The following is a 26842-nucleotide window of genomic DNA, read 5'->3' as shown; positions in this document are numbered from 1 at the left end:
GAGAGGCTGGAATTCTTAAAAGGTTAAATTAGCACAACTGGAAGATTAAAATTTTAAACTACTCCAGATTTATTGACGATGGCATAAGCCCCTAGTAATATCAATATAATCCAATAATATCTACTTCTATTCAGAATGTTAATTCTGCCCAAAGAGAAGAAGTATTTATCTCCTTTAATTCTGCGTTTGTTCCTTGGCTTTTAAATAACTCTAGCTTAGAAAATAGCATCTCTGAATTCTTATACATATACAGAGCGGTCTCATACTGAAACTGGTTCACCTGCTTCTATATTGTCTACTTTGGCTTGCAAAGCTTTGAGAGGTCTCAGACAGAGATCTTTTCTAGCTAAGTTCTTTCATTCAAGCTTCTGAAGCTGAACTGAAGCTGGCATTTATGTATGCTTGCCACCTGCTGCATCACTGAACTATTGTCGCATCCCATATAGGATAGCTAGTGGAAGGTTTGGAGAACAAGAACATGTATTTATTCTAAGGCGTTTCATTGTTCAAAGCCCTTTATTGTGCAACCTCCCACATCATACAACCTGAGGCTGACAAGTACTCACTACCAGATACTAGAATGCCTGACCCACTTTCATTGCCACACCTGTTTGCTGAGCCACCCTGTACCCCTTTCCATAAACACATAGACTGAAGATGATGTGGAACTCACTCCTGCCAAGAGCATCTTTTCACCTCGAGGTAGATGCACATATCTTACAGTATGATCTCTTATGTGATATGTAATGCTGATGAAAGAGCAGCTCAGCAAACCAGTAAAACACATGCAAGGAATTTTGTTCAACATGTGAACAAGCTAAAGCTGAAATGACATAGTCATTGTAGTAACCAGTTGTGCAACTGGTGTGTTTATTAAATAAAAACACATGTGTCTCACTGATATGGAACTTCAGAGGGGCTCTTAAAGGCCAATAATGAGCACTGAACAAAATTTGGAATTAGGTCTGGGGTCTGCCAGTCAGTGCAACATCATACTGCAAAGCAACCTCAAATCTCCCTATTTTATTTTTATTTTTTTTAAATGTACCTCCCAAACCTCAAGCACAATAACCTCAACACTCCCCAAGATTTAGAATTGTACATCACTTTCCACTGAGAAAGTTCCAAGGTGATTTACAATAAAAACTAAGAGCTCTTCTGTGGTTTGTTTGTTTTTTAAAGAAACTGAACAACACTGCCAATTTATTTCAAGGTTAGGCAACCAACAAATCAGTTTTGTTTTGTGAAGCCTGCAAATATCAGAACTGGCAAGCATACAGTATGTTATTGTTTCTGAACAAGCCCTCAACAAATATTCAAAACAGAGAACAGCTTGCACTGCAACTATTTGAACTGTTCAAGCTTAAATTTCCTCTCCTGACAAGATGTTTCATGATGTCTAAAGTAAAAGAGGAAACCCACATAACAGCAATGAGTGGCATTCAACTAAGTTTCACAGAGTTAGACCAACTGAAATTAACGAACATTACTAAATTAGGTCCATTCATTTCAACAGGTCTACTCTGAGCAAAACTTGGTTGAATAACACACAATATTTTTACTATTGTGACATAACCGTGGACAGCATATCTATGATATGTATAGGATGCTAAAGTAGTACTGGAAAAAGGACCACTTCCCCAATACCCAACAGGTAATAGCAGGACAGGTCAAGAGATAGAGGTAAGAATAACAAACAATACAGTTTAGGGAAGAGGCTCAATATATAGCTCGAGACTATGGTTAGTCTCTCCAAACATTAACTATAACCAGACAAGAAGGGTGCAGAGTGTATTTTTGTTTCAGGCACAGGGCTGGTCTCTAGAAAAGGGGAAAATATCACTCTGAACCAGGTTTCAAGAAGAGGGATTTTTAAAAATTATTTGCAAAAACTGAGCATTTTAAAGGGGGGTGGCAGTATTGTCTCTGCATCATTTGTCAACAAAACAAAGGGGTTGCCTCAGAGCTGTCTATATTTTGACTGGAAACTGGGAAGAAGTGTTCTATGCTTTACCTCCTTGCATATTCAAGTAATCAGTAAGAACTGAGTCATGATGAACTCCACACCCCACAAAAAAAACCTGTTCAGCTCCACATAGGGGCTCATTTCATATTTTGAGGATCCTAGTTTTAAGTAAGTGGAAATTCCTTTGGCTATGACAAAGGAAATGAATATACATGAGAAGCAGGGTGGGGTAGGAGGTGGCAAGTGTTGCACACTACATGGTTAATGGCTTACTGTGAACAAGAACTCACTGCATGATCACAGCTGCTTCACTACACTCTTTTCCTTGCACGAACAAGCAGCCGTGAAGTTTGGCTTGTTGCTATGCCCAAACCAGGGATTGTGGTTTATTTCACCAGCAAGCCAAATTTAGTTATGACTTGCTGACTATAGTGGGGAGGACCACACATTCAGAATGAGGCCATAGCATCCTAACACCAGAAAGGAAATAGATATGGGACCATGTTAATAAAATAATGCCCAAGAAGGTACAGAGTACCTTTCCATCATAACTAACTACATCCACGTCCATTCAAGGAAATAAATGCTTTCAGGTCTCACAGAGCTGGGATTGAACTAATGACACCTCTTGGTTTAGACACTAAGGTGATGAAACATCTTCCATTATTCCCCTCCACAGTTAAAAGATGGGGAATATGAAGCAAATGAGTATGGTTGCTATGCACTAATGGAAATTGGGTGGATGGGGGGAATACACAGGGATTAATACACCCCTTATATTAAGGATTGTAGCGTTGTCGGGGGGGGGGGGGAGTAAGCTAAAGTATCACTCCCAAACAACATGAAGGGAACAAAGGTAGGAAGCTTGAGGGCAACGTCAAAACTCAGATGAGATACCTAAACACGCCGCCGATGAAAACACAGCGCTTGATTATAGGGGAGTTAAGACACAGGGAAAGGTAAACAGGAAGCCAGTCCATGAAAAAGGTCACTTTTTAACCCTTCCTGACAGATTTCTGCCCCCGCCTCCCATTTCAACCCATCCTTAATCCCACCTTTGTCGGGATTTGACGCCCGCCCCCCCCGCCCCCCTTCGTCGTCGCTTCCTATGGCTGCGATAATGAGGTCGGGGGAGGCGGATGGACGGGCGGGCGGGCGGGGAAAGGTGAGGACGGAGGGGCTGGGAAAAGGCATGGCAGCGTCAGCAAGGCGGGCGGGCGTCGTCGCCCCACACTCGGAAAGGCATAGCTACTTATGGGGCGGGCGCTAAAGGCTGGCGAGCCGCGGGAACGCCTGGGAAGGACGAGGCGTCGCTGTGGGGCAACGAGACCCTGAGAGAAAGAGAGAAGGCTGGATGTTGCTTTTAAATAAAGAGAGAAAGCGCCAGGCAAGCAACAGGCGAGACGCAACAGGGAGGAGAGAGAGAGAGAGAGAGAGACGCACCTTCTCAGCGCACCTTCCCCCCCCCCGGCCCCCCTCCAACCCGGACATTATTTTCCCGCCTTTCCCCTCCAGAAAACGGTCGACAGCCTCCGCGAGACCCAGACGCCCAAAGCCACCTACCAGCCTCCCTCTCCTCCTCCTCGCCCAGCTGCGCTTTTTCCCGACCGGCGCGTCGCCTCCGAAGGGAAGGACTCGCGGCTAAGCGACGAGGGGCGGAGGCAAATGGCCGCTGAGTAAGGCCAAGGAGCCGCCTCTTTCCTCCTCCTCCTCCTCCTCGCCCTGTGTTTCTCTTTTCCCTCCCCTCCCTTGCTCGGGCCTCCTCCTCTCCCAGCTCCCGCCGCGAGAGAGAGAGAGAGAGAGAGAGAGAGAAGGGAAAGGCAGCAACAAAACAAACAGGTCAACCACCACCTCTCGTTTCCAGAAAGCACGAGGCAGCCTGGCTGCATCACACGAACCCGCCCCCCGGTCACATTTTTAAAAATCCAAATGCATTTGTTTAGGACACTCTGCCGGCTCCGAAAAGGTCCCGATATTTTACCCATAGGGGAAAAGCGCCTCCCTTGCTCATATTGGAGATGCAGCCCTAATGTTACCAGGTATAGGGGGGCTAAACCCGTGTTCTGTGAACCGCCCTGAGACCTCTGGATATAGGGCGGTATATAAATTCAATCAATCAATTAATTGGGGAGGCGAGTTGAAAAAGTCCGGGGTTAAATATTGCCTTGCAAGACCCGATCGCTATTATATTCTACTTTAAATCAGCAGGAAGAAGCAACGCTGTCCGAGTCAGCTCTCGCAGCCGACGGCTTCTATTAAAATGCTAAGCAGTGCGCCCAGGATAACACGAACAAGTGGGAAACGCGGCCCAACTCCGTGCATCTCGAATACATCGTGCAAAAAACGCAGGTAAAGACGCATATATTGCATGCATGGAAGACTGCCTTCCCTGGCGGATAATCCGTGGCTGTGCATCCTGGTGGTAGGTAGGCAGGGCCATCCCTCCTCTTCCCGCCCCTCGTCCAGCAGTCGCTGCGGGTGAAGAACTGGGAGGAGGGGGGACAGATCCCTTTTGCCAGAAGCCTGACCTCATAGCTGGCAGAGGGCTCCTTCCATTTGCTTAAGGCCCGTCCCGTGCCCCCCTTGGGTCCCTAAATCACATAGAATTAGGTTGAAGAAGCAACATTCTCTTAGCCCAGAAGTTCCTTGCCCCAGCATATATGATCAAAAAATATTTACAGCACAATCCTATGCCTATTTACTTAGAAGTAAACGTGCGGTTCAAGGGGGCTTACTCTCCCACAGGTAAATGTGCATAGGATTACCACATTCACACCCACCCAGCTATATATGATACCATAACGACAATGTTAAGGGGCAATGAACCCATATTAAGCAAAATTTATTAGGAGCACTTCCAAACATTCTCTGTTTTGCTGCTACGATTCATTTGTATACAGTGGTATCTCAGGTTAAGAACTTAATTCATTCCGGAGGTCCGTACTTAACCTGAAACTGTTCTTAACCTGAAGCACCACTTTAGCTAATGGGGCCTCCCGCTGCTGCCGTGCCGCCGGAACACGATTTCTGTTCTCATCCTGAAGCAAAGTTCTTAAACTGAAGCACTATTTCTGGGTTAGCAGAGTCTGTAACCTGAAGCGTATGTAACCTGAAGTGTATGTAACCCGAGGTACCACTGTACTGGCAAATTCAGGTTGTCCATGGAGGGTGACTTTGGTGCTATTGTGCAACAAACCCACTTCCACAAAAACGCAGGCTTCTGTGATGAATGACAGGAAAGTGCGCAGGACAATTGCTTGACATGGCACCGTATAACAGCCCGGCACCTGATAAAACACGTGTCTTACAAGCTCCCTGCAAACAAATTAGGATGTTCAACAAACAGGTTATTTGGAAGCAACCTAGAAAAGTAGGGGCATACTCACTATTTCAGCTGGAGAACCCCCAGGCTCTCCATCCCTGATCACTCAGAGATTTAGGATTGGCCCCACCTCACTTTTTTGAGTGTACATTCATTGGTAAAAGTGGGTTCGCTGCCATGTATGGTGTAGAAGACCCTCACACATGCCAAGTACATGCACCAGTTCCATACACCTACTACCCAAATCCAAAGGCAATTTTCAGCAAATAGTAATGTTGTTTCTTGTGTTAGCAGATACCAGCCAAAAAGGTGTGTTCAGCCTAACATTCAATTAAACCATTTGAAGGTAAGCAAGGCAGCACAGTGTGCCTTATGCTGTAGGGAAAGTCGTATGCATGTCAGCATTTCTGGAACTTTCCTTTTTCTCAGTGATACAGAGCCTGAAGTCCAAACTAATCACCTGTGCCCTTTACCTGAGACTTAAAGGGCAGGTATAATTAAATTTCTCTCATTAATACATGTGGAGGTCTTTGGGACTGCCCAAGAGGCATGGCAAAATCTTTTACATCTCTGAACAGACACCTTGGCTGTGCACCAGCCTTCCCCTGCAGTGTTAGGATTGCAGTGGGAATAAAGAAGTGACATGATAGAAGTTTATAAAATTATGCACGGCATGGAGAAATTGGATAAAGAGAAGTTTTTCTCCTTTCCCTAACACTAGAACTAGTGGACATCTGAATGGAGCTGAATCAAAAAATTAGGGTTCCAGGTGGAGAAATCGAAGTTGGAAACAGAATTGTTAGAACCAAAGACTAAGGTATTATCAAGAATGTATAACTTGCTGTTAAAATGGAACACACAAGACGAAACGGTTAAATCGGCTATGATAAAGTGGGCACAGGACATTGGGCATAACATTATGTTTGAGGACTGGGAAAGGTTGTGGACCACTGGGCTGAACTTCACTGCATGTAATGCTTTGAAGGAAAATGTAATGAAAATGATATACAGATGGTACATGACCCCAGTTAAACTTGCCAAAATATACCATTCGTCTGATAACAAATGTTGGAAATGTAAAGGAAATGAAGGAACATTCTTTCACCTCTGGTGGACTTGCCCTAAAGTGAAGGCCTTCTGGGAAATGATATATAATGAGTTGAAAAAGGTATTTAAGTATACCTTCACTAAGAAACCAGAGGCCTTCCTCCTGGGTATTGTCGGCCAGAAGGTGTTAAAGAAGGACCGAACATTTTTTATGTATGCAACAACGGCAGCAAGGATACTCATCGCCAAGAACTGGAAAACTCAAGATCTACCCACACTGGAAGAGTGGCAGATGCAGCTGATAGACTATATGCAACTGGTGGAGATGACTGGCAGAATCCGAGACCTGGGAGAAGAAAGGATTGAAGAAGATTGGAAGAAATTTAAGACTTATTTACAAAAATATTGTAATTTGGTTGAATGTTAAGAAGGATGCTTGATCATAAATAATTGGCCACCACTAAATTAGACTGGAATTTGATGATAAGTCAGATTAAGGAAAACATAAACCTTTTGGAGAATTGTTAGATTATATTTAAATGATTGGATATAAGATTGCAAACAAGTTGATAATTTGCTTGAAAAACTTTTCAACAATGTAAGTGGGAGCAGAAAACGTGAGGAAGTCCAAAGAAGTTATGAAATTATGTTACGATATAACCAATGCTGTTTATTATCTGTGCATTTCTTTCATAAAAAAAACCTTAATAAATATTTATATATATAAAAAAAATGAATGGAGCTGAATCAGTTGCATAGTTAAAAAATATGGAACTTGCTCCCATATGAGGCAGTCATAGCTACCAACTTGGCCTTACAACTGGATTAGACAAATTTGTGGAAAACAACACTATCAGTAGCAAGTAGGTGACCGTGTTCTGTTTCCATTGTCAGAGGCATAGTACCTGTGAATACCAATTGCTGGAAATCACAGGTGGGCTGCTGCACTCATGTCCGGCTTGCAGGTATTTGTGGGCATCTGGCTGGGCACTGTGAGATCAAGGTCAAATCTGCACTAGTTCTACACACTGTAAACACAATGCAAGAATATTTTTAAAGTATTTGATCAACATGTAACTAAGGTGAAAGTGTCAGTCTGAAGACTTGTAGGAAGAAATGAAGGGGGAAAAGATAAAACACAAGAAAGAATTGAAGAACTGGATGACAAAAGAGAAATATAGGGGTAAAGATAAGGTATTAAAAGGTTGATTATACCAATTTAGCAGAATACCTGGAAGAACTGTTTGAAACAATTTCAGGACTAGATTGCACGGAACCTATTTCTACTGAGAAGGGATACAGAATTAAGATGTGGCAAAATATATATACAGTGGTACCTCAGGTTACATACGCTTCAGGTTACATATGCTTCAGGTTACAGACTCCACCAACCCAGAAATAGTACCTCGGATTAAGAACTTTGCTTCAGGATGAGAACAGAAATTGTGCTCCGGCGGCGTGGCGGCAGCAGGAGGCCCCATTAGTTAAAGTGGTGCTTCAGGTTAAGAACAGTTTCAGGTTAAGAACAGACCTCCGGAACGAATTAAGGACTTAACCCGAGGTACCACTGTATATAAAATAGGGTAAGAGATGTGAGATTTTTTCTTGAAATATGAAAATAAAAATAATTGGCAAATTACACATGATTCACCAAGTAAGGCAATGGAGAATTGTAGTCTTCCATCCCCTGCTCAAATATTTCCCCAGTTATCCTGAAGAAGCAGAAACCTGTGATTTGTAGAAGGCAAATGGAACCCCAAGGTAGAGAAACTGATTTGTCACATTGTTTGTTTGATTTTTAATTATAGTAGCCAGTATGCCCTCATCATCACACATGAATAGAAACACGGCATGGGTGGAAGGGAATTTAACCCTGCTGTGGTCTTCTGATATTTCTCTATAGTTAATGCCAGTATAGTATAGTGGTTAGTGTTCGAATTCCCACTCAGCCATGAAGCTCACTGGGTGATCTTGGCCAGTCACTGCCTCTCAGCCTAACCTAACTCAGAGAGTTGTGGGGATTAAATGAGAGGGAGGGACGTACGCCACCTTGAGCTTGGGGATGGAAAATAAATGCAAACAAGCAAACACATTAAGAGTTTCCAAAACAGAATAAACTCATTGTTAACATAGCCTTGGCTTTTCACTATTTTCAACTTAATTCTGTCTTTATCTGTGATATGCCAAACTAGTATTACTATTCCTCATTAGGATAAATGTGCATGATCAAACAGCAAAGTGGTCAGCAGTAGCATGTTATACAGGAGACTCTTCTATCACTACTGAGGTGTGTGTGTGTGTGTGTGTGCGCACACACACGCACACACACACAAACTAGCCCCAAGGTTAGATCACCTCTAGTATTAACTCTGGTAAGGGCAGCATGTTCACAATGGGATCAACAATGCTTAAGTATCACTGAATTTCCATATACTGTAAGTTTACAACCAAATGAAGCAGCAATTCCCTCGCTGTTTGCGTGCAAAAAAAATCTGTCCAAAGACCAAGATCAAAAAACCCACTGATAATTATCAGTACTGCAGAATACCTAGCAACTTTAAGTAATAAAAAAATCTCCAAACTTTAAATTACTAAAGCACATCTTTATTTTGCAATTAAACAATTAAGATCCACAAGTAAACTATGTTTTTTTCTTCAAGTTTGTACCTAGACAACTATTTGTCAATCAAAATTAAATATATCCACAAAATATGTATAACAGCATATATTTCACATAATGAAGTTGCTCTTAAGACTAAAACAAGATTTGTTAAATGTTATATTTCTCTTATTTCTGGGGAGCTGCTGGTATAGTATGTAGAACATTAGTGTACTTTATTAATGGCAAGAACTCTCATTTTACCCCAATGCAGGCAAGATACATAAGGCCCTTTTAAAGCATACAGTAGCTGCAGTGATGAATGCGGAATTCTTTTCATTGTCCAGTGTTGACCAAATTCAAGTGCATGTCATTTTCAACGGAGCACATTTCCTGCTGCTTAGCATAGAGGTTCTTAGCTAAATAGTGTTTTTTTTCCTTAAAAATAAAATAAACACATAAATTCAAAAGACAAATCTATTTATATCAGATAAACTTGTGTAGTAAACAGAAGATGCACAATTATATTAGAGATGACCTACTGAGATGCTCAAAGCCAGCTCACTGGGCAGTGCAACACCCAACTGAATTGGACAATGCAACGTCACGGGGGGGGGGGGATGCAAATTCATTACCCCTAGCAACAAAAATAAATTAATTTGGGCACCCAAAAGGATTGTGGATTATGATCGAGACACAGTATTAGGTTTACATTTACACATATACTATAGCACCTGTGACAGGAAAGGGGGGTGGGGAAACTAGACAAATCACGTTTTTCTTTTTCTTTTTAGTATTTGCTAGGACGACCAGAGCCATATAAATTCATGTTAAATTTGAAGCCCAGCCCCTTCAAATTGCACCGGCAAGTTTGTGGACATACTCCTATAGAGGAATACAAAGGAACTTAGTGCCAATTGTTTTAACTGCTCCAACCGTATTATAGCCTTTGTGTATAAGGAATTGCAACTTTTTCCCTTTAAAAACTATTTTTGTGCATTATCTATTCTTTATAAATACCCACGCCCACCCCCGGTTTCCAGAGTTTTATGCAAATATTAGTAATGCTAAGCAGCTATAAATATATAAGCCAGGATTCAGAGAGCTCCCTGGATACACAGAAGTACTTCCAAGTATGCATTGATGTTCCCCCTAACCACAACTCCCTATTCTTCCTCAGAGGTTACTCCCAAAGGTCTTTAAAGTCTGGAAGCAACAAGGATGGAGCCAAGAAGCAGCACATAGAAAAACTCTCTGCCCAACCCAGGAGACCCTAGGCACAGTAAACTACTAAATTAAATGAAATCCACCGAGAAAAAACAATCAGAACTTGTAAGCAGCTACATTGTGGGGGTTACTTTTAGTATCATTATGATGATGATTAGGGTTTTAAAACCTAAACCAGAAATATGTTTATCAACAGTTGCACTGCTATAATACCACAAAACAGGATGCTGTACGAGAACTACAGAATGGTACTCAGGCCTTGATATTTAAGGTCCGTATGCTGTGTGGTAGTGTACACAGTGTTTAGCTTACTAGAATGCATTTTAAAACAGATGAAAACAGGTCAGAAGCGTAGCGCACCGATAAAACAAATTCACACGAGGAACAATCCCAATCAACTCTGCACAGGAAACAATTAAGTATCTCTCTCTCCAACCTGGTAGCAAATTTTATTTTCTCCAAAACTTCTGTCAGTAGTAAAGCATTAGATAAAGTGCTACTATTTGAAATTCAAGAAATTTAGGCAAAAAGTAAATATTTTAAAATGTGTTAAATATCAAGTAATTCCACCAAATAATGTCCATCAAGGTCTCTTCATTTCCATAGTACTAACATTGTTTCCAAAGAGCCATTTCCAAAGCGTTAACATAGTGGTCTTCAAATCTCTCATAGGCCAGAACATTGGGTTTGAGGCAGGGTGGCTAACCTGTTCCCCTTCAGAAGTTGCTGAATTACAACACTCATCATTTCTAACAACTGGCCACACTGGCCGAGGCTGTTGGGAATTAAGAGTCCCAACATCATCTTGGAGGGCAACAGATTAGTCACCTCTGGTTTAAAGGCAATACAATTTCACCACTTGCCCTCCAATGATTGAAAGCAAATACTTTCTAAACTTTCTTAAAAACACAGATTGCAACTGATGTGAAAGCCTATGGGTTGTTAAAGTTAAGCATTCAAAGTTCTGGATAGGCAAAGAAGACTTTCTCCTAATCTTTTTACTATACCATTCCGAAGACTGAGAAGCAACCATTTTAACTTTGGTTTGTGTTTCTTCTAATTTGGCGGCATTGACTAAATCAAAGTGAACATATTGATTTTCCTGTACGTCACTTCCAGTATTGCCATACTTGGCTCTGCAATTTTAACAAATCAATATACTGCTTTGTTATACAATGAACTTGTTGGTTACAATTTAACATCTGTACCCAAAATTCCTTTCCTCCACTGCAAGTGGTAATAGCGCAAACTGAAAGTTAGTGTTGCATAATAATGGAAACAAAGGCTTGTGTTTGTTTCTACATGGCAGCTGGGTATTAAAATTAGGAAGAGCATGCATGCACACACATACACACAAGCTACTACAAGAGACCCAAGGGATATCTGCAGGAAATCTAGGACACATAATTTAAGATGATTCCCAGATTGTAAGTTACAAGACTTTTAATTATCAGCTTGCATCCAAAGATATGGGCTTTCCCACCATTCCTCTTCACCAAAGCCTCCAAATTATACTCCTGAGGGTCAAGGGGCCTTCTAGCATGGCAAGTGATGTGGTACAGGGTCTGTAGGAGTAGGAGGAAAATCAGCAGAAATTGTGGTCAAGTGCTTGCCACTTGCACAAGAATGCCTTTGGATCCAAGCCACTGTATTCATATAAGGCATCTGTTACTTCACTTGGTTGAAGCTACCCCCCCCCCCGCACCCTAATCAGCTTCTCAGCCCAACAAGGACTGCAGTGAAGAATATCAACTGCTTACAGTTGCACTGCAAAAAGGGAAGGAGACACAATTCATTGAACCCTCTGGTCAACATACAACATTCATTTCAACACCCCAAGAGCCTTGTGGATAACATCCAGAGGCTTATTTTAATAACCAGTGCAATGAGCAATTCCCCTGCACAACCCAAGCTGCTTTCTCGGGCTGCTTCTCTCCCCCTCTCTCTGCGCATTAATATTTACAATGCCATGGATTCAGTCTGTATTTTGTTACATGGTGGGACATAAAAATAGGAGAGACTGCATAATATGCTGAACTTTCTCTTGCACAGCATATGCTGATCTAAGTGATCTGTGAATCTAACTATACAGGCAAGTTTAAGGCCAGAAATTTAAAAAGTGCAGGTGGTACCAGGTGTCTCCACTGCTTTCCAACAGCCAAGTCAAAGACTGAGGAACAGCACCTGCAAGATACAGTATATGGCAAGAACTCCTAAGACTTTCAGGAGCTTGGGTAACCATTCATTGCCAACCACGCACTGCCTATTCTTAGCTACACTCTAGTAATTCTGCCCCCTATCAAGCAGACTCTTTCCCCAAAAATAATAGAGTTCTGCTCCATCAGATGGAAAAAACTGCTGATATTCTACAATACGACATTTCCTTCTTCTGGGCCTTCATGCACAGCTGCAACTGAAGCATTTCTGCTGCTTTTCAACCTTCCACAGATGTAACAAACCTAAATCTGCACATCGCTTGTGGCAAGGTGCAAGCCATACTATACTTCCATTAAAAACCTCTCCCCAGCTCTCTGCACTTGCATTTTGTGCTTTCTGTGATAGGACAGCATTTCTGAATTGGGAGCTGTGCTACCCTATAAGATATTATTTTTCTAGTATGTTAATAGGCTGGATTACAATGTATTAATATGATAGGCTTTATTACATCAGTGAAGATGTCTTATATTTTAGACTTAATTTGTGGCCTTATGCTGATCTTGGTTTCAAATGATGCATGTATGATGATGTATAGGAAAACCACTAAGGGACAACCAGGAATCCTGTTCTTATGTTAACACAGGGACATTACTGTAGCACTGGAAGTGGATGTCTACTCCAATGATTTGGAGGGACTATGCTCTAAGTGGCATGATTAGCTGGCACACTTAAAGTCATGCTGCTCAGAGAATGACTGACACGGGGGGTACTTAATATTTAACTTTCTCCAAGGTATACCTCTACCACCCCAAAAGCCACACACCTAAAAAGGCAAAAAAGCAATTTTAAGAAGTCTCTCAAGAGTCCTAGATTTCTGCATTAGAAACCTTCAAAAGTACTTTAAATAATCATAGTTTTCAGTCCTTAAGATAAAAAACAAAAACACAAAAAACATACATCAGAAACATACATTGGCACTAAACCATTTCCCTATGGTTCTTATTTACAATTAAAACAACCTGAATTAAAACAACAACAACAACAACAACAACAACAACAGGAAGTGTTACATATGATTCTTTTCTCTCCCATCTTTTTTTAGCAAATAGTAAGAAAATAATTATTCATAAAATCCAACATCCATAACACCCATCATTTTATATGTCATTATTCCTGAAACATACATTCATGTTTTGTACAGAATGAAAAAACATACAAAAAATATTTTTTCCCTTTTCTTTTTAGCTTGATACAGATCTTCATAACCCAATGCAAAGCAATGAACAGTATTAACTTTTAGGCCATATAAAAATACTTGTAAAAGGCTATTTATACCGCTATGGGAAGATGCATGTTGTGAAGATCCACTTTTATGGCATGATAATGCTTTAATTTGTTATCCTTTCTTTACTATGTGTGCATTTGAGGGAAATTCCTGTGGCTTGTTTATCTGCTGCTTACCCTACCAAACTAATCTCTTTCCATATTTCTTCATTGCCACTAACCAGCAAGCTCTAAATCAGCTTATATCAGGGGAGATGGAGGCCTGAAGGCAGCTAATGTTTCTGCCTATATGTCAGATCAACATCCTAAGTACCAAAAATATATGCCAACAAAACTATACATTGTGGTATAAATGTTTCTCATGGATTCAAATTGCTTTGGCAACCTCACATAAGAAAATCAGCGTATTTAAAATATCAATGATATACAACTCTCTAGTAATTTCCCTTGTATAAGTTTATAAAATGGGCAATGCTGTTTTCATTTATATGTTGGCAACAGTAACATATGTTGGCAATAGTAACATATGTTTCACTAGAATGGATGCAGTAATTTAGTATTTACTTTAATGTGTTACAAATGCTTAAATTAGTCCTGCAAATAACCAACACTATGGCACAGAACAATTTCCAAATTAAAATCAGGAAAGCCTTCTCTAGGTATTAAACCATTTTTGAAGTAAGCGGTTCAAAACAGAATATGAATATGCAATATATAGCATTATTTATATTCCTATTTGCCACCTGACTGGTTGGTAGAACTACTGGAGGCTTTCTATAAAAAGGATTTTACATTGCTTGCACTAACATCTAAGGATGGTTTAGAGTGCAATGCAATATTGTTAGCAGTTACTCACATTGTGCTGGGTAATCTGAAACTGTCTGAAGCATAGTTTAAAAATGCATTTCAGCCTTTCATTTTGTGTTGAACAGAAACAAACTATTAAAAGCCACTGGATCCTTCAATTATCAATTGATGTAGAACATTTGAATCCACTATCCCGCTTCAATTTCAGAGCTGTCAAAAGTAGCAGTTTATCAAGCACTCATTCCAATTTGTGAGAGCAGACAAAAGTGTATTCCTACACCCTGGACAAATGCCCAGTTAGAGACCGAGGTGTGTGTGTGTTTTAAGAAACTCATTACACCTCATCCTACTGAAACTACAGTTTGGATGAAAGGAATTGACACTAGCATTCATTTCTACACTGACTCAAGAAGTTATATTAAAAGGATAATAATGCAATAATTTCAAAACCAGAAATGGAGACTACTGGATTTGCTTTGAAAATAAACAAACAGGCCAGCAGATGAGGTTTTGCTTTTTTGAAAAAAATAAAGGTTCTCTTTCATTTGGTATCATGATGAAGAGCTGCTACAACTTTGCACCACCAATTTCAGGGCATTGGGTACAAACTTTATACAGCAGATTTGCAGCCCCTCCCAGTACATATAGAGGAGAATATTATTATTTTTTTTAAGAAAAGGCAAACCTCATATTGTCATCTATAGTCTGCATATTCTGCTTTTTAAAAAATTCAGTAATTATTCAAACCTTTTTAATACAGGGCAGCGTAGGTTTTCATAAAGAAACAACTGAATCCTAAATGCATATTGTGCAAGAAGCTGTCTCAGATCTTCTTCTTCTTCTTCTTTAATAAAAAGGAGACAAAAACCTTTACATGACCCTAGAATGAGTTCAGATTCTGTATCAATTAAGTGCCTCCAATTGCATACATGCTAATGACCTCAAAAAAAGAAGCACACAAATAAAAAAGCACAAAAGAACACAGAGATCCCAAAGAACATATGGAAAGCATAAATGTTTTGGGAACAAGCTGATGGCATTTTATGCACTTTCCTCCCCTTTTGTCTTGTCATAACACAGTATAGCACAAACATGACTCAAGAAAGCACAAATGTGGACTCAGGAAATGTAACTGGCAAGCAGGTCATGGGGAAAGCTTACCTTGAAGTTTTAAAACAGTTATCAGAACTATCAAAAAGGTATAGCGTACTCAATTACAAAGCTTTTTTTTTCTCACTGGAAGGCTAAAAGAAAGAAATTCTAAAACTATTTACTGGCTTTACATTTGATGTTGCAAATATTTTACCAGTTGAAAGGAATGTGTCAGATTTCCCACTTCATTTCATAGCAGTAAACAATTATTACTTATTTAATAGGCTGGGGTGCTCTTGCTACCCATAGTAGCATGCAGGTACTTGTAGAAAGAGAAGGAATGGTATTTCTGTGACCCCCTATTGTATTCTAAGTACCATATTCTAAGCACCAAGGGCCATGCTTTAAAGTGTGAACCTGCTAAAGTAAATGTTACAATGATGATACTTCCCCCTTTAGGGCCAATACAAGTGCCTTGTCATTAAAGACATACACTGTAAGTCTCAAGGCACTTAAGGGGTTAAGACAAAACACATGCATTCATTCCCATTAGGTAATGTTGTCAGATGTTACAAAACACACCAATGTTGTGACATGCTGAGAAACAGAGCTACCAGGTCAAAAATAAATGCCCCTCCTATCCCACCCTAAATAAGATGCTGGTTAAACGGGCCTTTATGCAGCTACTGCCGAGTTAGACGAAAATGTAGCTTTCCACTATTAATCAGGTTAGATCCTTAGAACGGCATTGGGCAAAATGTGCTGCTTCAGTAGGCAGTGTGTCTAGTAGTAGTAATATTGCTAATGTCTCACCAAAATAAAAAACAAAACAAAACAGCAAGGATCTTAACACAGCAAAATTTAGCACTGGAAGAAATGGCTTTGTGTGTATTGTTGTTGCTTTAAAAAGACATAGGTGTCAACCAAAGAGTGAAAAGTGTTCCAAGCCTTTTTTTTTGTAGCAGTTCAAATAAAAAGGGACTGTATGGCACTACAATGATGTCTGGAAAGTCATGGAGTTCCTTAAGTCTGGTTTGTTCGAAGCAAAGCATGAAGAAAGAGTCTTCCAACACAGAAAAATCGTAGTGTTTTAGAGATTTTCAGTTTCAACATAAAGTGCAATAGTGCTGAAGTTTTTTCCATGTCCTTTTCATTTCTTCATTGTTTTCAGACACCATTTCTTGCAAGTAATGTTATGGCACACCAGTGTCTTGTATGGATTCTTCTGAAAGGTATCTTTTGTTTTCTATTAATGCAGCGAAGTCGTTAAAGGTCTAACAAGTTCTTCTTCATACACTTTCAAAATAGCCTCACAAACGAATCTGTATTGACTCTAGAAAGAACAGTGCAATAATTTATAAGTCACAGAAAAACAAACTGGAGAAACTAACAATGAACTATCAGCATAAACTTAAAAGACTTGAAGAATTTTGTGCTGAAAATACTACAGGATGGATCCAGTGACCAGCATGCTACAGGAGAGGCATCGGAGGGTAGGATGGGGGGGGGGGGATTAGCTTTCCTCTGTGCTTTGCTACGACTCCAACCCTGTGGAACAACTGATGGTAAGGCATCCATCAGCAAACAATTGTTAAAAATCTCCCTTATTCTCCTCTCACCCCTCCTAAATCTGCTCTGGAAAACCTTAGGGGGGCTACGGGGCTAAATTAAAAACTGTTTCCCTCTCCATTTTGCTGATGGAAGTCTTCAGTACTTGAGTGACATTGTTTGATACAACAGTTTAAAAGTTTTCATATACAAATATATAAACTTACATTTCAAGGGCTGAAAATTAAAAACAAAAAACCAAGAATGAATGTGAAATTTATATTTAAGTAGCAGCCTTGAGATTTTCTCCCATTGACATATTCTTTAAATATTGTTCAAGTTGCTCACTCTGATCATTAGAATAAATATGAATTCTAGGTTCTATAACATCCTATATTCTATAATATCCATAGGCTACTTTTTCAGGTTTTTATTAGCATATAATCAGTCTTTAGTGCACCTAGAGGAACAAAGGTCTAAAAAGAAATTTGTATTCGCACAAGACATTAGCTACATAATTTCTAATATATAGGGTGAATCTAAATTCACATTTAAAACATGAAACCTAGGACAACGCCACCTTGTGGATAACATGTGGAAGTATGAACATTTACAGGGGAAACGGAAAGATTCAGATTTCAGTTTTAGGATGGCGATAACAAAACACTAAATCACTTTTCCTATGTGTGTTTTAATTTCCTTCTTGAACGTAAAAGCAAACCTTCACTTCATTTCATGATCTCTAAATAAACTCGCGTATGGTTAACTGCTTGTTCTGCATCAAATATGTGCACCTTGATCCAGAAAAAGATATATGTAAGCAGAAACATTCTTGCAAGTACATTTTTCCTACTCCATGCATGGAAGTGTGCTATGAAGAGGGGAGGAAACATCTGGAGTCCACAGATGGTGTTCCTGTACTGTGTGCACAGAAGATGAATAGCATCAGCTCTGACCTTGCTAATCATTTCCTTTGTTGTTTGACAGAAGGAGGGGAAAGCAGGTGTTGGACACCAGACACAACGGCTGGGGTCAGGCTAGCATAAGCCAATACAAGTGAATGTTTTAGCTCCATGCATAGCCCCTTTGCTCCTCTTATAACGCAAATGAACGAGCAATCAACAAAGTCTTACATTAACTATAATTTCTCATTTTGGAGAAAATGGGAAAAAAAACCTATGGTATATAGACTTCAGAAAATGCCAGGATATTAGGCCAACTTCAGACTATGGCTTTAACCACGGCTTCCCAGCATGCATGACATCAGAAACTATAATTAATGGAAGAGTTCCTGGTTTGTTTGCTCCCTCATACAAGGGGGCTATATGTATGGTTAAAAGTTTTGTATCTTTTTCCTCTCATAACTGTCTACCACTACCAGCAACAAACAACATCTGTTTGACAAAGCAGATGCTGCAAGTTACATACAAATCAATACTTATTTAAAAATTTAAATTGGTTCTCTCTTTAAAATTCAGTTAAGTGTCACCTATTTAAAAGTCATTGTTAGGCATCTGTGATACTAGAAGCAGTTTGTTCTAATGTATCAATAACTTACAGGAGTTTGGATCATCATGGCCCTTTGATCTCTCATAGTTCTCACAATATCCAAGGGAAAAACAGGCTGATTGCACTCAATGAGACACATAGCTGTTTCCATAGTGATAAGAACTCCTGTTCGTCCAATCCCAGCACTGTAAAATAAAAAGGACTACTTCTTATCACATTTAATATTTTAAAGCACTTAGGAGACATATATAATTAAGTGGCCTAAGTCAAACTTTTCTGAGTTAGCTGACATATACAGCAGCAGCATTTTCCACTGAAGGAACACATTTTTTCCATAACAAAGATAGTAGATTTAATGAGAAATAATACATATGTACTTATAACTGTTGTTCTTTGGGAAGCAGCCACATCACACAAATAGGCAAACAGCTAGGTTTGAACTTGTTAGGAAACCCTTCAAAGGCAGTGCTTTAGAGTGGAGGTATGCTAACTTCAGACTTATGTAGTTTATTTGGGTGTTATGCTACTAGAACCCATGTGATCCATCAACATGCTTAGAATGTACAGAGTAACAGTATATATTCAAGATCTCTTAATATTCAAGGAATAGCCAGGAGCTGCTCTTTCTGGCTCCATCCAACTTGGTTTGAGTAACAAGGTCTTCCTGAGCTCTGGCGCGCTCCTGCATCCATAATTATCCTTTGGTGCTTAGTTTGTCTCTTAGAATTCTATGTAACTTTTTTCTTTTGTGGTAGTAAACACTGAAGGCTGGATAAAGAGAAAAATAGGGCATAATTCCCAGGATTATCAGCCCAGATACAGTCAAACCTTGATTGCTGAATGTAATCCATTCTGGAAGATTGTTCAACTTCCGAAATGTTCAACAACCGAGGCATGACTTCCGATTGGTTGCAAGAGCTTCTTGCACTCAAGCAGAAGCCACATCGGACGTTCGGCTTCTGAAAATCATTCGAAAACCGGAGCATTTACTTCCTTCCGGGTTTTTGGTGTTTGGGAGCTGAAACGTATGATCATGGAGGTGTTCAGGAACAGTGGTTTGACTGTACCCATTTCCACTCCAGAGCTCAGCAAGAGAATAGATCTTTTGGAATACTAGATGGAATTCAGCATTGCACTAGAATGAATGTTCTGTCTGTACAATCATTCAGCTTCCCCCTTGTGTGTGCTGTTCTAGGAGTTCACTGAATAACCCTAGAGCCAATTTCAGGGGGCATGGAGCGGGGGGAGCCCCATTGCATTCCGCTGATGGCTCATTAGGTAGATCCCACCCATGATGCTTTATGTGCCAGGTCTCAATTAGATGGCAGTCAGTTATTACTGAATTATCAAATCAAAGCCCATCCACATACACATAGGAAGGGGAGCAAAAGAATATGGACCAGACAATGTGGCATCGATACATTTCAATAAATTTCATTTTTGTAATGAGGCATGACTGATATTGTTTTTGACCTCAGACCTTGTGATGACGCCGAAATCCAAAGCTGAATATGAAAACAGTTAGAACTTCAAACAAGAATTAAATAATTCTAGTCTGGTATCTATGCTTTTGACCTACAGTGTAATGGGAGAACCCACTTATACAGTCTCCAGCAGCTGATGTTTAGTTAATGAAGCTCCTGAAACTGAGCCCTAGCCTATTTACCTGTTCTGAGTGAAAACCACTTGTAGGTGACCAGAAACAGCTTAGAAGCACAGCAGCAGCATGGGACAGAATTGCTGTAGCTGCTGTACAGATGAAAAAGCTACAGAAACTGAAGAACTGGCTATTAGGCCAGAAGGAAGAATAAAGAAGCCATGAATGCTGCTGGCAACATGTATTAAACAATACAATGCACAATTACTGGTACTATGTACATTACTAGTAAGGTACCCCTCTTTAAAACAGTTTAGCCATTTCTATTTTAGCCTCATAGTTCACATGCATGGTTAGTACAGCTTCCTAAATTAGTTTCCTATCCAGTTCTGGCACATAAAGACATCATAGCTTTATGAAGCATGAAAACATGTTTCCAGACAATCAGGCAAAGCTATTCTCATTCAAAACCAGAAGGTCAAAAGAACACAGCAAGTAACTGTTTCTTTTAATCTAACAGAAACAAAAATTCAGCTCTATATTTGAAAAGGAAGGTGGCTACAAAATGAAATAAGGTTTTTGGTTGAAATCTTGAGAGGGGAGGCGCAGTGAGTTTTCCCTACAAGCTAAATACCTGCAGTGAACAACAACTGGCTCTTCTCTGCCAGCTCTTTTTTTCCTGATGAGACACACAAAATCCAGGAAGTCACTGGAATCATCAGGAACCCCATGATCAGGCCATGCTATGTACTGGATTTGAGTAAGCTGACGGTCCTCATTTTTCTAGCAAAACAAAATTTGTTCAAATGCAATAGATCATTTCAGTGTTTTCCTATAACAAGTTTAATTGTCGAAGTCAACCTATCTCGGTTTCAAGTTTCTACTTTCACGTGTCACAAAATAAATATCTAGATGCTTCATGCCATTTAAACGAAGTGCAAGATCATTAAAAAGTGTCCTGTGGATTTTCAAAAATAGACCCCATGGGCCATATGCTGTGCTGATTTGAGGTTAAAGGTAAGATAATCCTTAAAACAGGTATGGGGGAACCTGTGGTCCTTCAGATGTGGGCAGACTACAATTCCCATAATCTGGGACTGTTAGTGATCATGGCTGGGACTGAGAAGTAGACTCCAACAGCACCTGGGTGATCACAGGTTCCCCACCCCCTTTTAAAGATACAAAACAGGTAAATTTACATATTTTATCGAGCCACTTTATGTAGACGTAAGTGCATACAAGATTTTGTGTTTCGCATGCATCTGGCAGAAGTCTGTTTCTCCTGAGGAAAAGCACTAGTCTACCATTTTACCTAATTTCTGCCTTGTATCTTTATTTCCATAGGGGTAGCCATATTAAGTCTGCTGAAGGAAAAACAACAAAGAGTCTCTTACGGGACCTTTAAAGTCTTAAATTTATTACAGCATGAACTAGAGTCCATTTCAACTGATGTGTGAGGTGTTTTCCTGAGCTGCTAGTGTATAACTAGTCACAAGCTAATGGCATAATAAATTTGTTAAGTCTTTGAAATGCCACAAAAATATGTTGCTGTATTCGACACAAATAAGTATGTGGAGAATAAACAGATCCAAAAGGCAGCTGTGCTAGCTCTGTGAGCAACAACAAAATTGGAATAAAACTTACATTTTTCTTACGTTACAGTTCACAGTGATAAATGTTTAAGCCAGCAGTAGCCAGCATGTGTTATTAGACTCCCATCCACCCCAGCCAGCATTTTAGTTTTTTTATGACAGCCTTGCATATCATAAAAAGAGCATCAATTTCATTATCTTAAACAAAATGTATTTACGATAGCTAATTAGCATACAGTCTCATGGATTTCTGCCCACCCCCAAGCTTAATACGTTGGATCAAATGGAATGTAACAAAAGTTTGACCCGGCAACAAAAGGTAACAAGGAATAGTGACACAGTGGGCCATTTCTCTAGGGAGTCTAAAAAGAACAATCAAAAGATTCATGTTGCAGTGAACTTTTTGAAGGGAGATGGTTTTAGTTTTAAAGGGCTTCACAAAATTACATAAATAGCCAGTGAATGGTCTCTCTCACCTCCAGATGAGACATTGTCATCTCTCTGAAGACATAGGCAGGATTTCCTTCTTCTGAATGACAAGTGATCTGAAAATTCCCGTACAAGGAGCTTCCGGTGGGCTCTGGCCAGTACTGATGGCATTTCACCTGTCAACAGGTTTTTGTTTTTGTTTAAAAAAATAAAAGTTTCTACTTAGATTCCAAAAGTTGCATTTGGATCAATTTTAGCTACTTCTCATTGTTATCTGAAACATGCAATAAGATGATTTCTTGTACACTGTTTTAAGGAAATAATAAGAGCCCTTAAATTTTTTTTTGTCAAAGAAAGATTTTAGCTAGGATACTTCCTTTGTTTCTATTCATATTTAAACCCGATTCTGACCATGAAAATAGATACTCCATGATTACTATAAAAAGTAGAACCACATAACTTAGCCTGAGAAGACTCTGTTTTTTATTTCATATCATTTGCTTATTTTAGTACTTTGCAATGCAGTATGCAAATGCAAGAAATAAAATATATTTACATTTATTCCCACCCCCCAAAAAAAATCTTATCTAAACTAGAACTGCTAAAGTAGACTCCCTAACAACACAAGAACAAACAGGGACTCTCTCAGCACATACAACTTTTCTCTTTCCAGTTCACTAGGCTGTTCCTAGTACAGGTTAGTCAATGAATAGTGTTATCCTTTGAAACTAATTGACAATCCTCTTGAACAATATTTAGTTCACATGTTGGTTTAGGAAGTGTGAGTTAGGTTGGTTAAAACATGGGCCACATTAATTTCTTCCTGATGCATTGCATTGGAATTACAAGCTTTTAAGAGTTAAAATTACAGACTGACTTACTCTTCCCCGTTCCACTTGAGTAGTTAGCATTACAACCATAGATGAGCCTTGTTCCCAAATCATCTGCCAAAAATCAGGGCAAGTGTTTGGTAAAGGACCTTGGCAAGCAATGTATTTATTTATTATACTGGAAGAAGGGATTTCCATCTAAAAATAAAATTGCAGAATGTGTTTAGTAACTTCACAATTTTGTGTACTCTTGCCTAAATCATATGTAATCTTCAGCAGGTGCCTTCTATTTTAACCTTTAAATGCTTGTTGAAAGCTTTTCTATGCCACAAGGCTTATGATGACAATTAAGGAAACCTATTCTGTAAATAGTCAACTGATGATCTGTGAATTTAGTTTTTTTAATGTGGTTTGTATTGTATAGATATAATCAATGTAAACAGCTTTAAAGTGCTTTATGAAATTGCAGTATATAAGTATATTTAGAAATAAACAGAAAGCTAGAAATTTGTTTTACTGCATAATTAACTGTCAACTGCTACTCTAAAACAGTTTGACCAAACATCAAGATATTTTCCTCTTTAACCACTATTTTAATTGGAAGTTCATTCAAGGACTTTTTAACACCTGGGGAAGGAATACCCAGAAAAATTATTAACTTTTCTGTTTCCAACAGACATGAGGAACTACATGAGCAGGATTCTCTCCATCTATGTTACAACTGCATTAACCAACTAGAATATATCTAAGCAATATCAAATGAAATTTTAAAATAAATCTTTGTGCGTCTTTAAAATCCAAAGGGCTAATTGTTTCACTGCTGAATCCAAACATGGAATTAACATGAAGAGAAATGGTAATCTCCAACTCACATTTATATAATTTGCATTGATGTAATCATCATTACTCTTTAAAATAACCCGTGTAGCATCATCTGAGAAAAAAAACAAAACAATCACTTATGTAAAATTCTCCAAATGGTAACCAATGAAATGCATTAACTGATATCCATGTAAGCACTTACAAGGCGAAATGTCTCTGTATCTATTTTTGGAAATGTTTTGAGGTAATTTGGCACAAGACATTGTCATCCCAGGCTTCTTCCTGTAAAGTTGCTGAACAGAAACAAAAATGGCAGGTTGTAACAAGCAGAATCTGAGTAATCACGAGACATGGTACAAAAACAAAATAAAACAAAACAAAACACATTTATCACAAACATATTGTTCCCTGCTTGGAAAAGAGAAGCATCACATGCATTTTACACTTTTGCAGTTTTTTTCAGTAAGCTAACTTTACCCCTAAAATTTGCATCAAATAACATGTCTGAAGGCTGGCATGTATAGCAACTGCATAATCCTTGCTTTAAGGGAAAAAGCCACGAGCAAAAGGCAATGTGGAATCACCTACCTGAAATGACAAGATATATATAGACCTGGTTCACATGGCACAGTAGGCCAAACTGTGGCTTACTGAGACTTTATGAATGGGAGAGGAGTTTGCAGCCACTTTGCTCCTCTTCAGTCCTTTTTACTGCCACACCAATGTTTGGCTTGCTGTGTCTTTCAAACGAAAGGGTACGGTTACCCTATTCTCTGCACCAGCTACAAACTGCAGTTCTTGATTTATATAGTTAACAATCCTGATGCCTAGATTCAGTGGTGTGCTGAATGAAGGACAATAAATTCAATCCCGGCAAAACAGAGGCACTGTGGTTGGGAAGTTCCAAAGTCAGGATAATTTGTCAACTGGACAGGGACATGCTCTCCTAAAGCTTCAGAGACTGGAGCTGCTCGTGGACACACCTCCTTTGCTAGAGTGACCTCACTAGCTAGGAGTTCCTTTTACCAGTTTGGATTGGTAAAGCAGCTATGGCTGTTTCTGGACTGGGATAGGCCGACCTCCGCACTTAAGTACTGCAATCTGCTCCATGTGACCTATGATTGGGAAGCTACAGTTAATGTAAAATGTAGCGGCTTGACTGCTCACTAGGGTGTAATACTGCCATCATTTATGCTGTTCCTGATAGAACTGCACTGGCTGCCAGTTAGCTAGTAAAGGTAAAGGTACCCCTGACTGTTAGGTCCAGTTGCGGACAACTCTGGGGTTGCACGCTCATCTTGCTCTATAGGCCGAGGGAGTTGGCGTTTGTCCACAGACAGCTTCTGGGTCATGTGACCAGTATGACTAAGCCGCTTCTGGTGAACCAGAGCAGTGCATGGAAATGCTGTTTACCTTCCTGCTGGAGTGGTACCTATTTATCTACTTGCACTTTGACGTGCTTTCAAACCGACAGGTGGGCAGGAGCTGGGACCGAACAATGGGAGCTCACCCCGTTGTGGGGATTTGAACCGCCGACCTTCTGATTGGCAAGCCCTAGGCTCTGTGGTTTAGACCACAGCGCCACCCGTGTCCCTGCCGGTTAACTACTGGTGTGCAAAAGGGCCAGGCTACTGAAAATACCACCTGCTCCCCTACATACCCAGTCACTGTATTCTGCAAGAGACAGCATCCTGCATCCTATCAGGGGGTCCATTCTGCACAATATTGAAACTGGACTTTTAGTGAGTTCCTTTTGGAACTCATTCTCATTGTGTATCACACAGATGGATAGCTCAGTTGGTTAGAGCATGGTGCTGATAACGCCAAGGTTGCAGCTGTCCATGTATCGGACAGCTGCATATTCCTGCATTGCAGGGGGTTGGACTAGATGCTCCTCGGGGTCCCTTCCAACTCTACAACTCTCTGATTTTATGATTCTATGCCCTTAGCTATATTTATTGTCTTTTAAGTTACAAACCTTCTAAAACCTATATCCCAGTTGGCAGAGCTGTTTTGAGCTTTGAATTGATTTTATGTAAGTGCTGTTGTTTTAAACTGTTTTTTAAAAAATATTTATAAATATTTTAAATTGTTTTTGTATAACTGCTTTATGTATGTTATTAGCTTGTAAACCGCTTTGGGGAGCCAAATAAATGAATAAATATTAAGTAAAACCTAGATTAACTCTATGTGGCACAGCAGCAAAGTGGCAGTGAGCACCTCTCCAGAAGGCCACACACTTGCAGTGTCTCCATAACCCATGGTTTGCTTTATCATGCCATGCAAATGAGACCACAAAAGTGATGGTTCCCTAAGCTGAAAGAAGAATATAAGAAATAGCATATTTCGTCCAAATAATAGCCCACCTAGTCATGAGAACTGTGACAGCACCTAGTACAAGATTCTTCAAAAAAGCATGAAAGATGTTTTCTTCCATTCCACACACAAATTGAAAGTAACACCCTATTTTGTGGGTTTATACAGTCATAGGAAGAAGCCTGAATGAGAGACCGTTGAGTCCCTATGCAGCATAAAGCAGAACATAAACCATATTGTTTATTCCTCTTAATGCCTTAGGGCTAGGGGAGAAGAGAAATGCATTACTAAAGTAATCAAAATGAGCAATATGCTCTGAAGGTAAAGGAATTATATACTCAGTTATATTTCTGAAACAAAAGAATGGCAGCAGCTGGAGAAAAGCAATATACACCCAATTCACTTCCTCTACTTACTTAACGACAACAGAAAAAAACTCACCAGCAAAATTAGGAATAAACCGAAAGTCACCAACTACTATTTTCATTTTTGTTTCTTTATAAAATTAGAGTGTAGTGCCTAATCGGTATATGCATGTGTTGATGCAAAAAAGAAAGAATACTTGAAATGAAATTACAGTGGTACCTCTGGTTACGTACGTTATTCGTTCTGGAGGTCCATTCTTAACCTGAAATGGTTCTTAACCTGAAGCACCACTTTAGCTAATGGGGCCTCCTTCTGCTGCTGCGCCACCGCCA

At 39.6% G+C, this 26842-nt stretch overlaps 3 protein-coding genes across 6 annotated transcripts in view; 1 reads left to right on the top strand and 2 right to left on the bottom strand.

The window, feature by feature from the left end:
- The window catches only part of EPB41L5 (erythrocyte membrane protein band 4.1 like 5), a 55691-nt gene extending 52049 nt beyond the window's left edge, over positions 1-3642 (bottom strand). Inside the window, exon 1 of the mRNA XM_081852725.1 lies at positions 3530-3642. The gene's annotated coding sequence lies outside the window, so the exon portion shown is untranslated. The remainder of the gene's footprint in view (positions 1-3529) is intronic.
- LOC309337025 (uncharacterized protein) lies at positions 1066-5828 on the top strand. 3 transcript variants are annotated; one of them, XM_081853660.1, is made up of 4 exons: positions 1066-2822; positions 3482-3642; positions 4172-4315; positions 5718-5828. In XM_081853660.1, the coding sequence occupies exons 1-4, from the start codon at positions 2808-2810 to the stop codon at positions 5770-5772; spliced, it is 375 nt and encodes a 124-aa protein (XP_081709786.1). In that variant the 5' UTR covers positions 1066-2807; the 3' UTR covers positions 5773-5828. The 3 variants fall into 3 exon arrangements, 1 of the variants encoding a protein (XP_081709786.1); XR_014154092.1 differs by lacking the exons at positions 1066-2822; positions 3482-3642; positions 5718-5828 and adding an exon at positions 3684-3805 and having other exon boundaries at positions 4172-4312; XR_014154093.1 differs by lacking the exons at positions 1066-2822; positions 3482-3642; positions 5718-5828 and adding an exon at positions 3721-3805 and having other exon boundaries at positions 4175-4312.
- Positions 5829-8923: 3095 nt separating this feature from the next.
- The window catches only part of PTPN4 (protein tyrosine phosphatase non-receptor type 4), an 86392-nt gene continuing 68473 nt past the window's right edge, over positions 8924-26842 (bottom strand). For both annotated transcript variants that reach the window (XM_081852684.1, XM_081852683.1), the window contains 7 exons: positions 24031-24121; positions 23879-23940; positions 23058-23204; positions 22224-22352; positions 20790-20938; positions 18608-18743; positions 8924-16834 (listed from right to left, as the gene is read on the bottom strand). In XM_081852684.1, coding sequence (XP_081708810.1) covers positions 16751-16834; positions 18608-18743; positions 20790-20938; positions 22224-22352; positions 23058-23204; positions 23879-23940; positions 24031-24121 — 798 coding nt within the window. In that variant the 3' untranslated portion in view covers positions 8924-16750. The remainder of the gene's footprint in view (positions 16835-18607; positions 18744-20789; positions 20939-22223; positions 22353-23057; positions 23205-23878; positions 23941-24030; positions 24122-26842) is intronic.

The sequence above is a fragment of the Podarcis erhardii genome (genome assembly GCF_964252035.2).
Source record: "Podarcis erhardii genome assembly, chromosome: 1".
Taxonomy (NCBI): domain Eukaryota; kingdom Metazoa; phylum Chordata; class Lepidosauria; order Squamata; family Lacertidae; genus Podarcis; species Podarcis erhardii.
The sequence above is the reverse complement of the archived record's forward strand: the minus strand, read 5'-3'. Positions and strand labels throughout refer to the sequence as shown.

Bases quoted from the DNA above. Each gene is read 5' to 3' on its own strand.
- LOC309337025 (XM_081853660.1), top strand. The intron at 3,643-4,171 runs GTAAGGCCAAGG...ACTTTAAATCAG, and splicing joins CGGAGGCAAATGGCCGCTGA to CAGGAAGAAGCAACGCTGTC. The intron at 4,316-5,717 runs GTAAAGACGCAT...CCTTTTTCTCAG, and splicing joins ACATCGTGCAAAAAACGCAG to TGATACAGAGCCTGAAGTCC.